Source organism: Limulus polyphemus, unplaced genomic scaffold (assembly GCF_000517525.1).
Source record: "Limulus polyphemus unplaced genomic scaffold, Limulus_polyphemus-2.1.2 Scaffold359, whole genome shotgun sequence".
NCBI classification, from domain to species: domain Eukaryota; kingdom Metazoa; phylum Arthropoda; class Merostomata; order Xiphosura; family Limulidae; genus Limulus; species Limulus polyphemus.
Genome location: NW_013665969.1, coordinates 18,541 through 34,429, shown reverse-complemented (window position 1 = coordinate 34,429; position 15,889 = coordinate 18,541). Strand labels below are relative to the sequence as shown.

The window sequence follows — 15,889 nt, the reverse complement described above, 5'->3', positions numbered from 1 at the left end:
GAAAAGATGGAACATAAGTTACCTTGTGGAGTAATTTCGCATATGACGTGCATATTAAATGATAAATTCAATATTGTGAAATTTAAAATGTTATTTCAGAATCCATTTGTAAAAAGTTATAAATTGAATGTAATTAGTAATACCTTGTTATTTTTCAAATTTCATAGCTATTTGTGTGTAGCAAAACCTACATTAGAATTAAAAACTTATCATAGCTTTTCTTATGTTTATTCAAGTTCAAGACACAACTACGTGTTTTTGAGATATAAGCTTTGGTTCTTTCATTCTGTAGAAATTTTTATTTACATAATCAGTAATTGGATGAGTTGAATTAATTTTCAAGAATTAGAAGTAGATCACCTGATCATTATTTGTCTTATCTTTATGTAAGATGTAAAAGTATGTCTTCCTATTTCAGGATTGTATTTATTTATTATTTAAAAAATAACAGACAATCAGCTTTCACAAATTGATAGCACAAAAAATACCTTTTTTTTTTCACTTAAAGAGTGTTTCTTATAAATTATGAAACAAAAAACTAGTTAAGATTTGTCAGTGTTGTGCAAATAGTTTAATTTTTTTTGTTGTTTAATCTTCAAAAGATGCACATTTATAGCCAATTTCATGCTTTCAACATAGTTTCTTTTTAAATTTTTGAGAAATCTTAAGCATCATGAGAAAATGAACCTGCAAACATGTCACTTACATGACTCCACCATCTCGCAGTTTTTTTAGATACACTGGTGTATGTATGTTTTCTGTCTTTAATGTTTCTGTAGGATATGGTTTTGATGAGAGCATTAAGAGACATGAATTTACCCAAGTTTGTTTTCGAGGATGTACCCTTATTTCTGGGTCTAATTAGTGACCTATTTCCTGGACTGGACTGTCCTCGAGTACGTTATCCAAAGTTCACTGATACTGTGGAAAAAATCCTAAAGGAAGATAAATATATCTTATCACCTGATCAGGTGAGAAGTAAGCTTTTAATCAAAATTCTGCTTATACTCCTTCATATGTTGTATTAACCCTTTCACTGTGGCTGGAATGTATATTTCCCAGTGCTTCCATCCCCTTACACTGCGACTGGGATAAATGTTTCCCACTGTCATTCAAATTTGCCTTGTGTGACGTATGGGAGTAAAATGAGTTGGAAAGTATTTATTGGCATCCCACCTAATGTTAATATATGGTTTCTTTCAATGTTTTCCCTGCAGACCTTCAGTAACCAACAAAATGCCTAAGATGAATGTATGACAACTGCTTGCCGACCTCGCCCTCATCGCTAGAGCGGCAAGTAGTAACCCTAATTACTATGTAAATATGCTTGTTGTGCTTGACTCAGATAGCTGAGAAGATAGTGAAAGTGAGTCAAGTGGTATTCAAATGCGTGATGATGAAGAGGCAATGAGACAAGAGGATGATAGCTCTCCATGATGAACGTGGACTCATCAGAGAAAGGCATAAACAGTAATGACAATGGGAAACATTTGTCCCAGCCGAAGTGGGAGCACTGGGAAATATACATCTCAGCCTCAGTGAAAGGGTTAATAACAGTAGTACTTAAAACGTTCACGTTATTCAGTCAGTATGACAAATACCCTGAGAAAACATGGCTAATGCAACTTTTTTTTTTACTAAGTTAGGTACTGTGAGTGATTTTTTTAACTTTGCAAAGAGAGTTGTCTTTTTGATTAAAATGTCTCCAGTGTGTTAAAACAACATATAAGACTAATACCTTTCCTGCAATATATTAAATAATTATAAGAATTTTGAAATAATTAGTGCAGTATTTTTTGTTAGAATTACATTCCAGTGACGTGTTTTGTGGGAGATCACCTTTTGCTAAACCTTGTCATAAATCACTCTGTTGTTGTTCTTGTAGTGACCTATTTCTTTGTTATTGTTTTATTTCGTGAATAACTGATAGTTGAATCTAAGTTTCCAATGGACAGCAACTGCCTGTTGTAGAAACCTATAAATGTAGAGGACGATGTTTTGAAAGTCTTCCGCCTTCTGAAGATGAAAGGCGGGAAGACATTATCTGATATGACAATAATGAGATGTTTATGTATACACAGAGAGAGAGAGAGAAGTGTGTGTACATATAAAGAGCCAACATTCATTATTGTTTTGCACATGAACAGTAAAAACACAATAAATGCACAAATATATATAAATGGAAAAAAATATATATATAGTGAATAATTTAGAAGGTACTGTTAGCAAAGTAATAATGATCATAGTTAAATATATAAATATGTATTAAATACTTAAGTTTTGTTATATACTTTAAAAGTATAATATATAATTTTAAAGGGTATTTTTATGTTTAATCTTTGTTAGACCATATTTGTATATCTTAATACAATATATATGTATTTGTAATAAAAGAACAATAATGATTCCGGACTTATAGGTAGACAAAGTAATTCAGATGTATGAAACCATGATGACACGACATACAACCATGATAGTTGGACCAACTGGGGGAGGAAAATCTGTGGTCATTAAAACTTTGATCAAGACTCAGATTAAGTGAGCAGATTGAATCAAAACTTTTCTAATTGAAATAAATGTTCTGTAATTAAAATTCTAATAATAAATCTGATCGAATTTATTACTTGAAATTAAGATCACGTTTATTAATGGCTTAGAACTGAAACTAGTTACAGATTAGATCGAAAATGTAACTCAAAAATAAAATTGATCAAACCTGAGATCATGAGCATGAATACATTTATAAGGTAAATCAGATCTTGCTCATTTGGTTTAAATCTATCAAAATTCATACTAAATTGAATGGTTTATCATATTTTATTTTCATTATAACATTATTTTTATTTAAATTATATGTTTTCAGTATATTATAGAATTTCTCAAACAAAACTGCATTATAATGTATCATCAATTAAGTACAGTGTATTTGATTTTTAAATAAAAATTATCAATCAAATAATTATTAAAAATACCCTTTATTTGTTTTTGGTTATTTCAGTCTTACAGGTCTGTCCATAATAGTGAAGTTGTATTGGGTTGTGTAGTGATTTATAACTGTAACTTCAATAATTGTGTGAAATTATACAAAGAAATAACCCATGCTTCATAAATTGAATTTGATAGGCTAGGAACTCCAACCAAAGTTCATACTTTAAATCCCAAGGCTGTCAGCGTGGTTGAGCTTTATGGTATTCTTGACCCTTTGACCAGAGATTGGACAGATGGACTTCTGTCATCAATATTCAGGGAGATTAATCGTCCTACAGAACGAGACGAACGACGCTACATCTTGTTTGATGGAGATGTTGATGCTCTTTGGGTAGAAAATATGAACTCTGTGATGGATGATAATCGACTTTTGACACTAGCTAATGGGGAAAGAATAAGACTTCAAAAGCATTGTGCTTTGTTGTTTGAGGTTAGTAGTTTCTTTAGTTGACTCCAGTCACGTCAATTTCTCTTTTATAAAATATTATTATTATTTGTGCTTTTTTAATTCAAATATTCTACATTTCTCACTTATTGGTTTCATCAGTTATTTTTTATCTACTGCTTTCACTTAATTAATCTTGTATGTGAGACACAGGTAGTGTCTTATCTGTGATAAATTGTTGACCAGCTCATACCAGCATCTCATATATATGTCTGATATGTGGATTTTTATTATCTCACATAGGTTAAGTGGAGCAGTTATTTTTCACTAACTTAACTATTTCTAAGTAAGGAGGTACAAATAGGTTTAGCTAAACACCATTTATATTTTGTCTTTATCCAATATTAAGTTGATCATCTATTGGTAGTATTTGTTTTTAGGCCAGCTGGTCCTCTTTAACATGCAATCTTTTACATCATTAATCATGTTTTTGTAGCATATAGTCTCGCAGTTTTGATTAATTACTAAATACTAATGGATTTTGAATTTATTTTAGATTGAATGTTTTATTACTTTGAGACATATAAGTTTTCAAGTTAGCTGTGTTTTTTGTCTGTTATAGGCACAATCAACAATTCCTGAGAATGTTTAGAGGTTGACTGAAAGGGACCAAAACTGTAAAAAGTCACTTGTAAAACAGAACATAGCTACAAACAATAAGACTTTATAACATTTTGTGTGTTATAAGCGCAATTAACAATTGCTGAGAATCTTTAGAGTAGCTATAAGGTTGACGGAAAGGGACCAAAACTTTAAAAAGTCACTTGTAAAACAGAACATAGCTACAAACAATAAGATCTTATAACATTTCAATATGGGAATACAGAATATACCTAATTAATTTTTCTTGCATATGTGTATGTACATATTTTTTGTAATGGGATATTCAAAGAAAATTAAGATGAATATTATGAAAAATTGCTGGAATTATAAAAATTAGGAGAATTTCTGTGTTTATTTTTCTGTCTGGTATTTTAGGTTGGTGACTTACAATATGCTTCTCCAGCTACTGTTTCTCGCTGTGGCATGGTCTATGTAGACCCTAAGAACCTAGGTTATCACCCATATTGGGAACGATGGCTTTTGAACCGAGATTCTGAATATGAACAAAAGGAATTTGGGGACCTATTTGACAAATATGTTCCGGACTGTTTGGATTTTATTTTAGAAGGTGTGGTTCATGGTAGACCAGTCGGACCTCGACTCAAGACTATTGTACATTGCACTAGTCTAAACATGGTAAGATGAATTTATTTTTATCCTACTGTAAAGGATAATGTACAAAATTTGTACTGAGTTTATTTATTTTTTCATGCAATGCTGGGTTTAATATATCTAGTATTGGTACTTGAATAGCATTACAATTATTTCTCATCCTCTAGATTTTTTATTTTGCTTCTTTTAGTCAGTGTAGTCACTGATATCTCATTACAAGTGATTAGCTGAAAAATGTTCAGGGAAATGTTGCTTTACACAAAATAAAATTACGAATTCCTCCAATTTGTGTTTATCTTAAATTCTAAGCAACTTGTTCGTCTAATATTTTTTTTTCCATCCTAGTTTTTTAAAATACAATTTCTGTACTTTATTAAGAGTAATAATAAATTAATTGACCTTTTAGCATGCTAGTGTATTTTTTTACCTTTTTGTTCAACGGTGTTTTTTTTAATTAATTTTACTAGTTCATAACAGCAATATATTAAGCATATTTCACCTTCATCCACTGATCTATTTTACAAGTTAGTGCAGTTTTAAGTTCCATAAACAGCTCAAACAAATTACTGCCACATGTACTAGAATAATTAGTTATGCATTTTACACAAACTAAAAGATGCTGAAGATTGTTTTTTTAATATACCTTGAAATATAAAAGAATAACGTACTAAAAAATTAAAAAGATTTGTCAAATAGTGAAACAAAATAACATCTCACTTGAGGCATGTTCATGTCATCAATAAACAGTAAAAGACACTTCCCCACAGGAGGACCATAGGTGTCTTTGGTTCTTTTTTCAACATTTGCTTCCAAGTTTCGCTGAACATCTATAGAAGCCGTTCTTGATGAAAAATTCATTGGTAGCAGGAACTGATTTGAAAAATTTAAACAACATTTTAACATTTCTTATCAAAACAGTTTATGGTAAAATGGCTAGTAGTATGTGTTTTGTAACTGAATAAAGCAACTTAATGCTATACTATGCACAAATAATAAGTATTCTTAAAGCATTTTCTTTTTCCCTTTAAATTTTTGAGTTCCTTTTTCATTTCAATGAAGTTCTCCTTCAATGCAATGCTGGTTATGCAATCATGAAAATGTTATGTCTGAAAACTTATTGTTAACCCACTATTAATTTACTGAAACTTATTGTTAACCCACTATTAATTTACCGAAAACTTATTGTTAACCCACTATTAATTTACCGAAAACTTATTGTTAACCCACTATTAATTTACAGAAAACTTATTGTTAACCCACTATTAATTTACCGAAAACTTATTGTTAACCCACTATTAATTTACTGAAAACTTATTGTTAACCCACTATTAATTTACCGAAAACTTATTGTTAACCCACTATTAATTTACCGAAAACTTATTGTTAACCCACTATTAATTTACAGAAAACTTATTGTTAACCCACTATTAATTTACCGAAAACTTATTGTTAACCCACTATTAATTTACCGAAAACTTATTGTTAACCCACTATTAATTTACTGAAAACTTATTGTTAACCCACTATTAATTTACTGAAAAATTATTGTTAACCCACTATTAATTTACTGAAAACTTATTATTAACCCACTATCAATTTACATAGTAAATTAATATTCATCTGACTGATATCATAAAAGAAATTAAAAATTTTATGGAAAACAGACTGTCACATTAATTCAAGCAAGTTGCAAGTATCATTAAAATATTTACAGAAATTTTCTCTTTCTTACAATAAAAAATAAGTGAACTACTATTCCTATCAGAAGGATTATTATTCATTAAGTAGAGTATTTAAGTATTCTTACTCTTTTTGATTTGTTACATTGTTAGTATTGAGATAAGGCAGATATGTATAGTACAAAAGATATCAAGGAAATGGATTTTCATTTAAAAAACAAGAACACAGAAAAAACGTTATACCAATTTCATCAAATATAATAATGACACAATTTTTAAGTTATTTAATAGCTACTATCAGACTGATTGTGTCAAAAACATTCTAAAATTCTTCAAGTTCTTCCTTTCATTTCATTAACTACAATAGATTTGTTTTATTTAAAACACTTACATTTGAGTTTTGATCCAGTTGTCTTAAGAAGTTTAATATTGTAGCAGTTTTGGAAGTGCCTGTGTCTCCCACCAAAACTGCTGGACGGTGGATATCTCTCACCAATCCCAACAACCAAGTTGACCGAACAGTGTCTACTGTAGGGACTAGGATTTCACTGAATTTCTTCCCAGGATCATATTGGTATTTTGGAACCATCTGGTTCCATGCTATCCAAACCTGCTTCTCTCCATCAAAGTAGAACTCATACAGTGTTTTTTCTGAAGTTGGAATTTCACCTGTGAGGTAGATAATTAATTTAGTATTTAGGGTCTACACTGATCAACAAAAACCTAGTAAGTCAACAAATTAAGTAAAGGCTTTCAAAATCAGTTTTTAAACAGATAAAATTAAAATTTCCTTTTTTTTTCTATTTAATATTACATTTTCAAGTTTTGTTTTAGTTTTCAAGAAAATTGTACATATATTCAACCTTACAAGTATATGTTTCTATTATATTTCTGTTTAGGTAAGACTCCTGAGAAACTATTTAAACTGTCAGCTTATGCCAAGACATAATACCTCAATAATTACAAATTTCTCTCCAATAACAATCATCAGAGTTCAGAAAACCTGCAGTCTTAACACTTAAAAACTATTAGCAATATTAACAAATTTGTATAAATCAAAACCAAAACTTTTATCTAGCATGAAAAGTGATTTTGTTAACTAAACATTTAGGTAATAGATTAAACATATTATTAACCTGCTCTAGCAGGTTTCTCTGGAGTATCTGAAACAGAGAGCAGGCCACATATTTCTTTCACATGAGCATCTAATTTTTCTCTTCCATCTTCAAGTAATGTGGCACCTAATGACCAGTAAAGGGCTTGAAGGAAGTAGCACTCCAGAACAGTGGAAGACATGCAGTCATGAGGAAGACATGCATCTAACATGTAACATAACTGAGACACCTAAGAAATGACAAGAATAAGAAACTTGTATCTAAACTAGAATTTAGCAATTTCTTTATGTATTACCTATTGTAATAAAATCCAATTTGATAAATAGCTGAAATTCGACTGATTAAAAACCTTTGGTATGCATCTTTCACATATCGACATAAATACTGAAGAGAAAAATGAGTTTCTTGTTTTCCTTTTTATCAATGCTACAGTACATTTATTAAGAAAATATAAGAAATCACTTCTAAGTTAATTAAAAAGGCTACAAGATGAACTAGTAAACAATATTATCTTATCAGTTGACATACTAAAACTGGTATGGAGTTGTCCATAATGTTTTTTAACCAAATCCACTTCAAAAATTGCAGAGAACTAATATCAAAGATAACAGAACTGGATCGAACTCCAGTTATAAAAACTTAAGAGTTAGCCCATTAGAAATTACAGATTTTAATTTGGGAATTCTATCTAATCATCATTCTACAGCAGATAGCCCTCATGTAGCTTTGCGCGAAAATTAAAAAAAAAACAAACAAACAAACAAAGCATAGGTGCCGATTGTGGAGGGAATAAGAGGACGAGTACCACCCACCCTTATACATCTATAACACTAGAACATATTTTTTAAGATTACAGCTATGTTTTTCACATTTAAGCTAAATTATAATAATTGTATTATGTACCTACTCAGAAAAAAAAATGACATGTGATAGTAATTAGTGACCTCTGGATGTTTACCCAGGTTCTCCCACCCCCTAATGCAAACGAAATGCAATTTTTTTCCCACACCTTACAGTATAGATTGGTGCCCTTGATGACCACTGGATTACAAGCAATTAAATTTAGTAGCTTATATGTGAGTGATACAATACTTCACTCAGTACATAAAGTAAAAAAATAGTGCCCAGTTAATGTTCACACACAAGAAGCCAAATATCTATGGACTAACAACTACCTCCTGGAACAGGGACTTTGCTGCTTCGTAATCCTGTATATCTTCATAAACTCTAGAACCTCCTTCCTCCAAAGCCGTACGGTAATCACCAAACAAAATGGGGTCAGTTTTAGCATATTCAGCCTGTTCAGGAAAGTTTGTCTCCAAGAGCTCATTCAGTAGTTTCTTTGAAAAGACCACAATAAAAACATGGCACTATGAAAATAATTCATATACATTTATTATGTAATTATCAACAAAAATTTAATTTAATAGGCCACTTAAAGCACACACATATAAACATTTTCAAATACTTCAACAGGAGAATCACCAAAGTGTTAGGACACTCTTTTTATTGAAATAATGAATGTATTTTTATTTCTTTGCTTAGCAATCTGGCTTACAGTCAGCTCAAGTATGTGATAACAATTAGTCACCTCTGTGACCAAAGATCTTTCCCAAAAGTCCACAGAACTATAAAGGAATTACCCAGTAAGGTTGCTGTCAAAAAATAAACCAAGGTTAAACATATTAATTATGGTGCTGATAATATAAGAACTTCAGTGGCTCAAGAAAGCACAACTTTGCACTTTTATAGAATCTCAGAATTGTTTTGTTTTATGTAAAACTTAGCAAAAATAAAAAAGTTTGTACATTACTTGTGATTATAAATTTGCTCCTGCTGTATATAAAGAATCAAAGTAATGAGAATTATGTAACAAACACTCCTGATAATTCAAATCACAGAAATGAAGTCACTAGCTTCTAAACGACATTCAACTATTAATGGTAATTTATGTTAAATTTAGTTGTCAATCAGTGAATAATGGGAAAAAAAACTTGTATTTTAGACTTTCACCAACAAGTATTTCAGTCAACTGGGAGATTTTCACAGTGAGTTTTGTGTCATTTTACAGTTAGCATGGTGAGTTTCTTTTTTAAAGTCTGTTCTCTATCAGAAAAAATAATATCTTAACAAACCCTTCATTCATATTTGCTTATATACTTCATTATCTGGTTCATTGGATTATTCATACAAATTATTACTCCCTATTGACTGACTAGGAACTAGTGGTTAGAAAAAATGAAAGTTTTTTTGTTTTTTGATGGAGGGTGCATGTGAAAGCAGATTTGCTCTAAATGTTATACAGGTGAAGTTGTCATCAAGGAAAAAAGATAAGATTGTAACTCATATTCCTAGAAAAACAATACACATTTCACTTCTTAAAATATATGGAATGCCAATCTCTCAGCTGTAGTACTTTGTCTTAAGAGCATCTATTCCTCGAGGTAAGTATAATGATACAAGTGATTCAAATGTAACTTCTTCACTGTTTCTCTACTGAAACCCAATTCAATATCAACTAATATTCTTCACCACTGCCACTCATGAGGTAACACATTATTACACTAAGTGTAAATGCATAGACAGCAAATTGCATGTTTAATTGTAAGAACAGGCGAAAACACTTACATTTACTAGTACAGTGCATCCATGTCAGTTTTGTGGCAAAATATATGTAATATGCACTCAACAAGCATTCATTTCTTTCTGATATTAAGTAAAGTTGACATTTACCTTACCTGAAAACATATTTCCAACAGATACTGAACACAGTATCTGTTTCTCTTATACCTGCCATTGAAAATTTGCACATGCCATTAGCCTTGAGCTGTCTCACACCTAAATCACGTGTTTTGACGTAAAATGTGTTAGTACACGATGTAATCATCATGTGGCGATAGCCCTCCACCAAGAAGATGGCAACACATCCTCCACTTGCAGTAGATCACCATAAGCACTTGCACTTGAAATTAACTTCATTCTTAGATGAGGCAAAAATAATATGCACTGGTAGTGTGGAGGAAGGAGGAGAAGGTGTGAAGAGAGTTAAGAATCTATTGGAAATACATTTTCAGGTAAAAAACAAATGTTAACTTTTGGAACAATCCACTTACTTCTCTCAACCTAGTAACTAGAATCCCAGATTGATGTGGTGGAGAGGCTGGTGTAAATAAGAAAACCAAGATGAGCTCTCTTCAGAAAAGGCATAAGGGAAACCCCATGGAGCATGACACCCAATAGGAGGGGGCTTACCAGAGGGGGTAACACTTGTGAGAGACTGTATCCTTCTCAGGCAGGGTATACTCTACACCCCGATGGAAGTATAAAAGAAGAAAAGCAAAAATGAGCCAATGTGTCACATGGATAGGTGAAAAAATACATGATAAACCAAGCATTTGTAGACAATAGGTCACATGAACATGAGATGTACCGTGGCTAGGGAAATAATTAGACTGTACGGTTTGGTATGTGTTCTGTTGTAAAATTTACTCACTATACATAAAGGAATGGGAACTAAGGTTCCTTCCTGTCTCCCAAGGAGAACATTTTGCACTACCCAGCTTGTCAAAAACACCAGGAAAGTGACATACAACATAATAGGAGGTGACCTGCATTACACTGGCATGGACACCCATATCCTACTTCCCACCACATTGTGCTACCCACCCGGATTCTCCCTAGAAGGATCGGACAACTGGATGCACTGAAATGGGCAAGACAGGAGACTAAAGAAGTGAAAGAAAATTCATGGCAAGAAGCTTCTGCCTAAAACTCCAAGGTGTGAGGAACATCTTAAAGACCTCATGGAAAATCAGTGGAGCAAGATGCAAGCCACATAGAAAGGACTGAGGAAGATTAATGATAGAGAAATGGTGTCATGTCTGAATAGATCTCAACTACATAGAAACCATGAGAGAAGAAAGAGAGCCAAAGACAAGACCCTGGCCTAAGTAGAGAGAAAAAAGGGCAACTGAAGATATCCACAAAACTATCTGGATTTAGATAAAGGTCCTCAGATAAGAGATAAGGAGAAAACAGACAGCAAAGGGATAGAGTAAAGAGAAAGCAAAAACAGAAGAAGTGAGCCCTGGTAAGGGATACTGGAGACAGAGTGTTAACACCCCAGCAGGCAGAAGGGATTCTATGGATTGAGGATCCAAGAAGGTGAAAGGGGAGCAGCCATAAGCCATATTAAAGGAACCATGGAAATGAGGGGGATGCATTGGGAAAGAGTGGGAGTGATGCTGAGACAAGAAGATCTCAGTATGATACTAAAGTCAGGTGAAGGGGGGGGGGGAGGAAGAATAAAACTATAGTATAAAAGCATGAAATAAAGTTCATGAAGAAACATGGGATATAGGAGAAAGAGAGAAAAGGCTACTTTGTGCAGAAAGGTAAGGGGATGGTTTTGGAATTATATATATTGTCGGTGGCAAAGATTGCATAAATATGTAATGACAAAACATCACATATTAATAATACTACGATTCTAAATGAATATTTAAAATCTACACCGAAGAAAAATTTTCTAATGTTTCACGTAGGATAGGGAAAAAGGTTTACGGTTTTTCAAATCATTCTGAATAATATTTGAATTATTTACAGTTTTTAATTAAAAAAAACAGCCTGGTGCAGCGAGGTCATTATTCAATAACAATCTAAATGCTATCTGGAAATCGTCAGTAGACAGAATCTTACGGAATCACATTCTAAGTTTTTCCATCACAAGTAAAATCAGTCACAATATGAAATTGCTAAAAATTATAACACGACTAAAATTTGCAAAAGAATTGCAAGCTGTTTTGAATAAGGTACATGAATTTAAATTTTTAAGTAATATAGCTAAAAAAAAGTGTGTTAAAAACAATTTGACTATACCTGGACCATACTTCGATCTTCATCATTAATAAGTCTGTCAAAAAAGACACGAAGACATTCATTTCTCCACACCCTTATGAACTGTTCTGGAGAGGTGAATCGGTCAGGAGTAGTAAGACACAATCCCCCACAAACTCTAGATAGGTCTCGCAGGTTAAATATATAGTGGAACTTAGATGGTGTAGGGGGCAGTGATTGAATTATCACCTTGTACAGGGCTAGTAAAGACTTGGTTATGTTGGGAATGAGACTACGAATATCTGCAGAAAACATCTGAAAATGACCTTCTAGGATAGAAGAGTAGATATGGTAGACAGTGTCATCTGAAGGGAAGGTCATGTTGAAGACACAGCACAATGAAAGAAACCGAGGGTCAATTTCATTTCTCCCTCCTCCTGCCTAAGGTAAAGAAATGTTTATGATGATGTAAATATTTGTCATTGATGAATGTAAAAAAAAGAAGAGATAAATGCATCACCAAAAGGCATACAAACATACTAAAAAACTAAAGATAGGCTGAACAATTCAAATCAAACATGATTTATGATTCATCCCCTTAACCCTAAAATATATTTTTCTTAATTGGAAAAAAGCTCCCTTACATATTTGGATTTTCACGAAAAATTCTTCTCCATTAATCTAACTTTGAGTTTTATGAAAAAGTACTTGTATATTTAAAATCAAATTATTATTTCTTTTGTCTTTTTGTTTGTAATACACTAAACTGAATTATAATGCCATTTACAGTCCATTAGCTATAAAAAATCTAAAAAATAAATTAGATTCAAGTTAGAATTGATTAATAAGATGACCATTATTCATCTTTCATGATGACAAGAAACCCACTTGAAGTAAATAGATATATAGCAGAGATGGCTAATATGGGTATTAAATCTTTTATTTAAAAACACAAAACAAGTAACAACGTTTCAACCTCCTTAAGACATCATCAGCCATCTCTACTATGTATTAATTATCTTTACTTTCGGCAAGCATAACTAGTTGTTTGACATACATGATAATAAGATGCTTTAACTATAAGTTAAATTTAATCATTTTCTCACACAGCACAATGTGATTGCATTACCTGAAAATGTTTTACTCTACTCTCCTACCACTAGCTCTCTGCACACGATCATATGTTGTACAATAAAATCATAGGTATAAAAAAAAACAGAACAAATATTTCTTTGTTGTTGTTTTTTAAACAATTCACAGTTTAACTAATAAAAAACTCTCAACTCTTTTGTATTGAGGTATGATTTCATACTTTTAAAATAAAGACTCTGTAAAGAAACCCTACTAATAATGTAGCTATTTAATTTAATTTGCATTTCTAGAAATATTGTTTATTTGTAATTAAGCACAAAGCTACACAATGGGCTATCTGTGCTCTGACCATCACGGGTATCGAAACTCGGATTCTAGCGTTGTAAGTCCGCAGACATACCGCTGTGCCACTGGGGGGCATTTCTAGAAATATATATACTCCATTAGTTAATTTTATATAAAACTAGGATTTACTTTTGAGTTAGATAATTTATAACAAAGACTTCATTTCCAGAATGTTGTCTAAATCAGTAAACCATGCCTTAGTTCCTGTCAAGTGAGTTTATTTCTTTTACCTAGCAATGACTGGATTAAGTTTGAAACTATTGTACAAAAAATAATATTTTAGTTGATCAGCAAAAAGAAAGATGCAATGACAATTATTTTTATTTATCGTGTAATTCTTTCATTACCTAATCCAGTGCCAGAGAACATAAATAACCGACACCATATCTGATTATTTTGACTTACAAAGTAAGTTCAAGTTTACAATTTCATTTAAGCATTATGATACATTTTTTATGCAATTATAGAATAAAAACTGCTGTTTTAGAATACCAAAAAGAATGCAATTTTATATTTTAATTTTTAGGTAACCGACCTGAACTCACCTACCAATGATAAATTTTGATGGAAAGGGATAAAACCAAAACATAATATTACACGATTTTAAAAACTATCTACAAAATAAAAGACATGTGAGTCCTCTTTTGGCAAAGTAAGTTTTTCTTTCTAAGTTAAATTTTGTTTAGATTTTCAATTATTCATTATGATACAATAGATATTTCTAAAAACCAACCTTTCCCATGGCTGCCAGAAATCCTAAATCCTTAATGTTTTTCCAGTTGAGATCTTTCCCTCTATCAAAGATACCTCCTCGTTCAAGGAGAAGCTTCAATAAAGCAATTGGTTGTTGGGTGCCATACTGATCCACCTAATTCCACATGTATGTAACATTTCACACAGTTCTTTACTTTCAGCAAATAATTATCACTTTCAAATAAACACAGTAACGTTTTATTGAAGAATATGTTACTTACCAAGTCAAAGCTAGGGATTTTACAAGTTGAACATGCAATATACATAAATAAAAACATCTTTACTGGGAGAAACAGAATAATTGACATGTAATTTATAATTCAGTAAATGGAATATTTAAGTTTTGCTGTTAGACTATCACATGATTCATTAAATACACAATCACCAAAACCTTATTATTGTTAGTGTGATGAGGCTCTCCATCCATTTCTGAGTGTTTTTCCTGTCATTAATTTAGTTTTGTAACTGATAGGTGAAAAATTTTGAAAATTAAAAACAAAGAAAAATGTGTTGTTTATATGGGTGAAAACGAAGGGAATCCTAGCCTGGTTTAATGACTGACAAAAAACAACCTGGCTACTGATCTGAAAATTCACTGTCCAGCATTTGAAAAGTATGGATTTCTGAGTCACATGTTTATTATCACCATGTCTGTCATCCAAGTTCAGAAAAGACAGAATTTGATGGGGACCTGGAGAACACTCAGGAAATGATTGTTTTCCAAGTTCATAAAAGATAAAGTTTGATGAGGGCCTGGAGAACACTCAGGAGACGACTGTCTTTCAAGTTCAAAAAAGATAAAGTTTGATGGGGACCTGAAGAATGCTCAGGAAATGACTGTCTTCCAAGTTCATAAAATATAAAGTTTGATGGAGACCTGGAGAACACTCAAGAGACGACTATCTTCCAAGTTCATAAACGTTTTGGAAGTAGCATCATGATATAGGTCTGTTTTAGCTCATTTGAACTTGGACCACTGCTAATAGTTAAAAATAACATGAGTGCTTAGACATACTTTAACATTCTGGACAATCCCACACAGCTCACACTGATGGAATTCTACTTGGTAGAATCATGCATCTTGAAGCATGATGATACATCTTATTATACTCTGCACCATGTTCAGCAGTGCCTTGATACAAAGTAATCTTCAGTCTTCTTTAGTTAGCCCAGAGCACTAACTAGAATTAAACTATTTTGGGAGAGTTGTTTTTAATATGGTTGAGGAGCAGATTATAAAATAAATCTCACTAGACTTAAAGCTATTTTGTAAGAGGAGAGGCAATCTATTCCACCAGATTTGTGGAAAGTCAGTAATAAAGTACAGTCTATAACTAATGTCACATTTGCTCACTTCCTCCTAAAATGGGTTCTACTTCTCAAGGTGTGTTAATTCAACACTTATAGTAATATAATGTACA

General features: G+C 32.0%; 2 protein-coding genes across 2 annotated transcripts; one reads left to right on the top strand and one right to left on the bottom strand.

Moving 5' to 3' along the window:
- Positions 1-782: 782 nt before the first annotated feature.
- LOC111085384 (dynein heavy chain 10, axonemal-like) lies at positions 783-4,681 on the top strand. Its single transcript, XM_022383684.1, has 4 exons — positions 783-971; positions 2,420-2,538; positions 3,124-3,418; positions 4,412-4,681. The coding sequence occupies exons 1-4, from the start codon at positions 783-785 to the stop codon at positions 4,679-4,681; spliced, it is 873 nt and encodes a 290-aa protein (XP_022239392.1).
- Positions 4,682-4,861: 180 nt separating this feature from the next.
- LOC111085383 (dynein heavy chain 10, axonemal-like) lies at positions 4,862-14,616 on the bottom strand. Its single transcript, XM_022383682.1, has 7 exons — positions 14,449-14,616; positions 12,321-12,719; positions 8,618-8,782; positions 7,464-7,671; positions 6,719-6,996; positions 5,359-5,518; positions 4,862-4,875 (listed from the first exon to the last, which is right to left on the bottom strand). Exons 1-7 carry the CDS (start codon positions 14,455-14,457, stop codon positions 4,862-4,864), a joined length of 1,233 nt encoding a protein of 410 aa, XP_022239390.1. The 5' UTR covers positions 14,458-14,616.
- Positions 14,617-15,889: the final 1,273 nt, after the last annotated feature.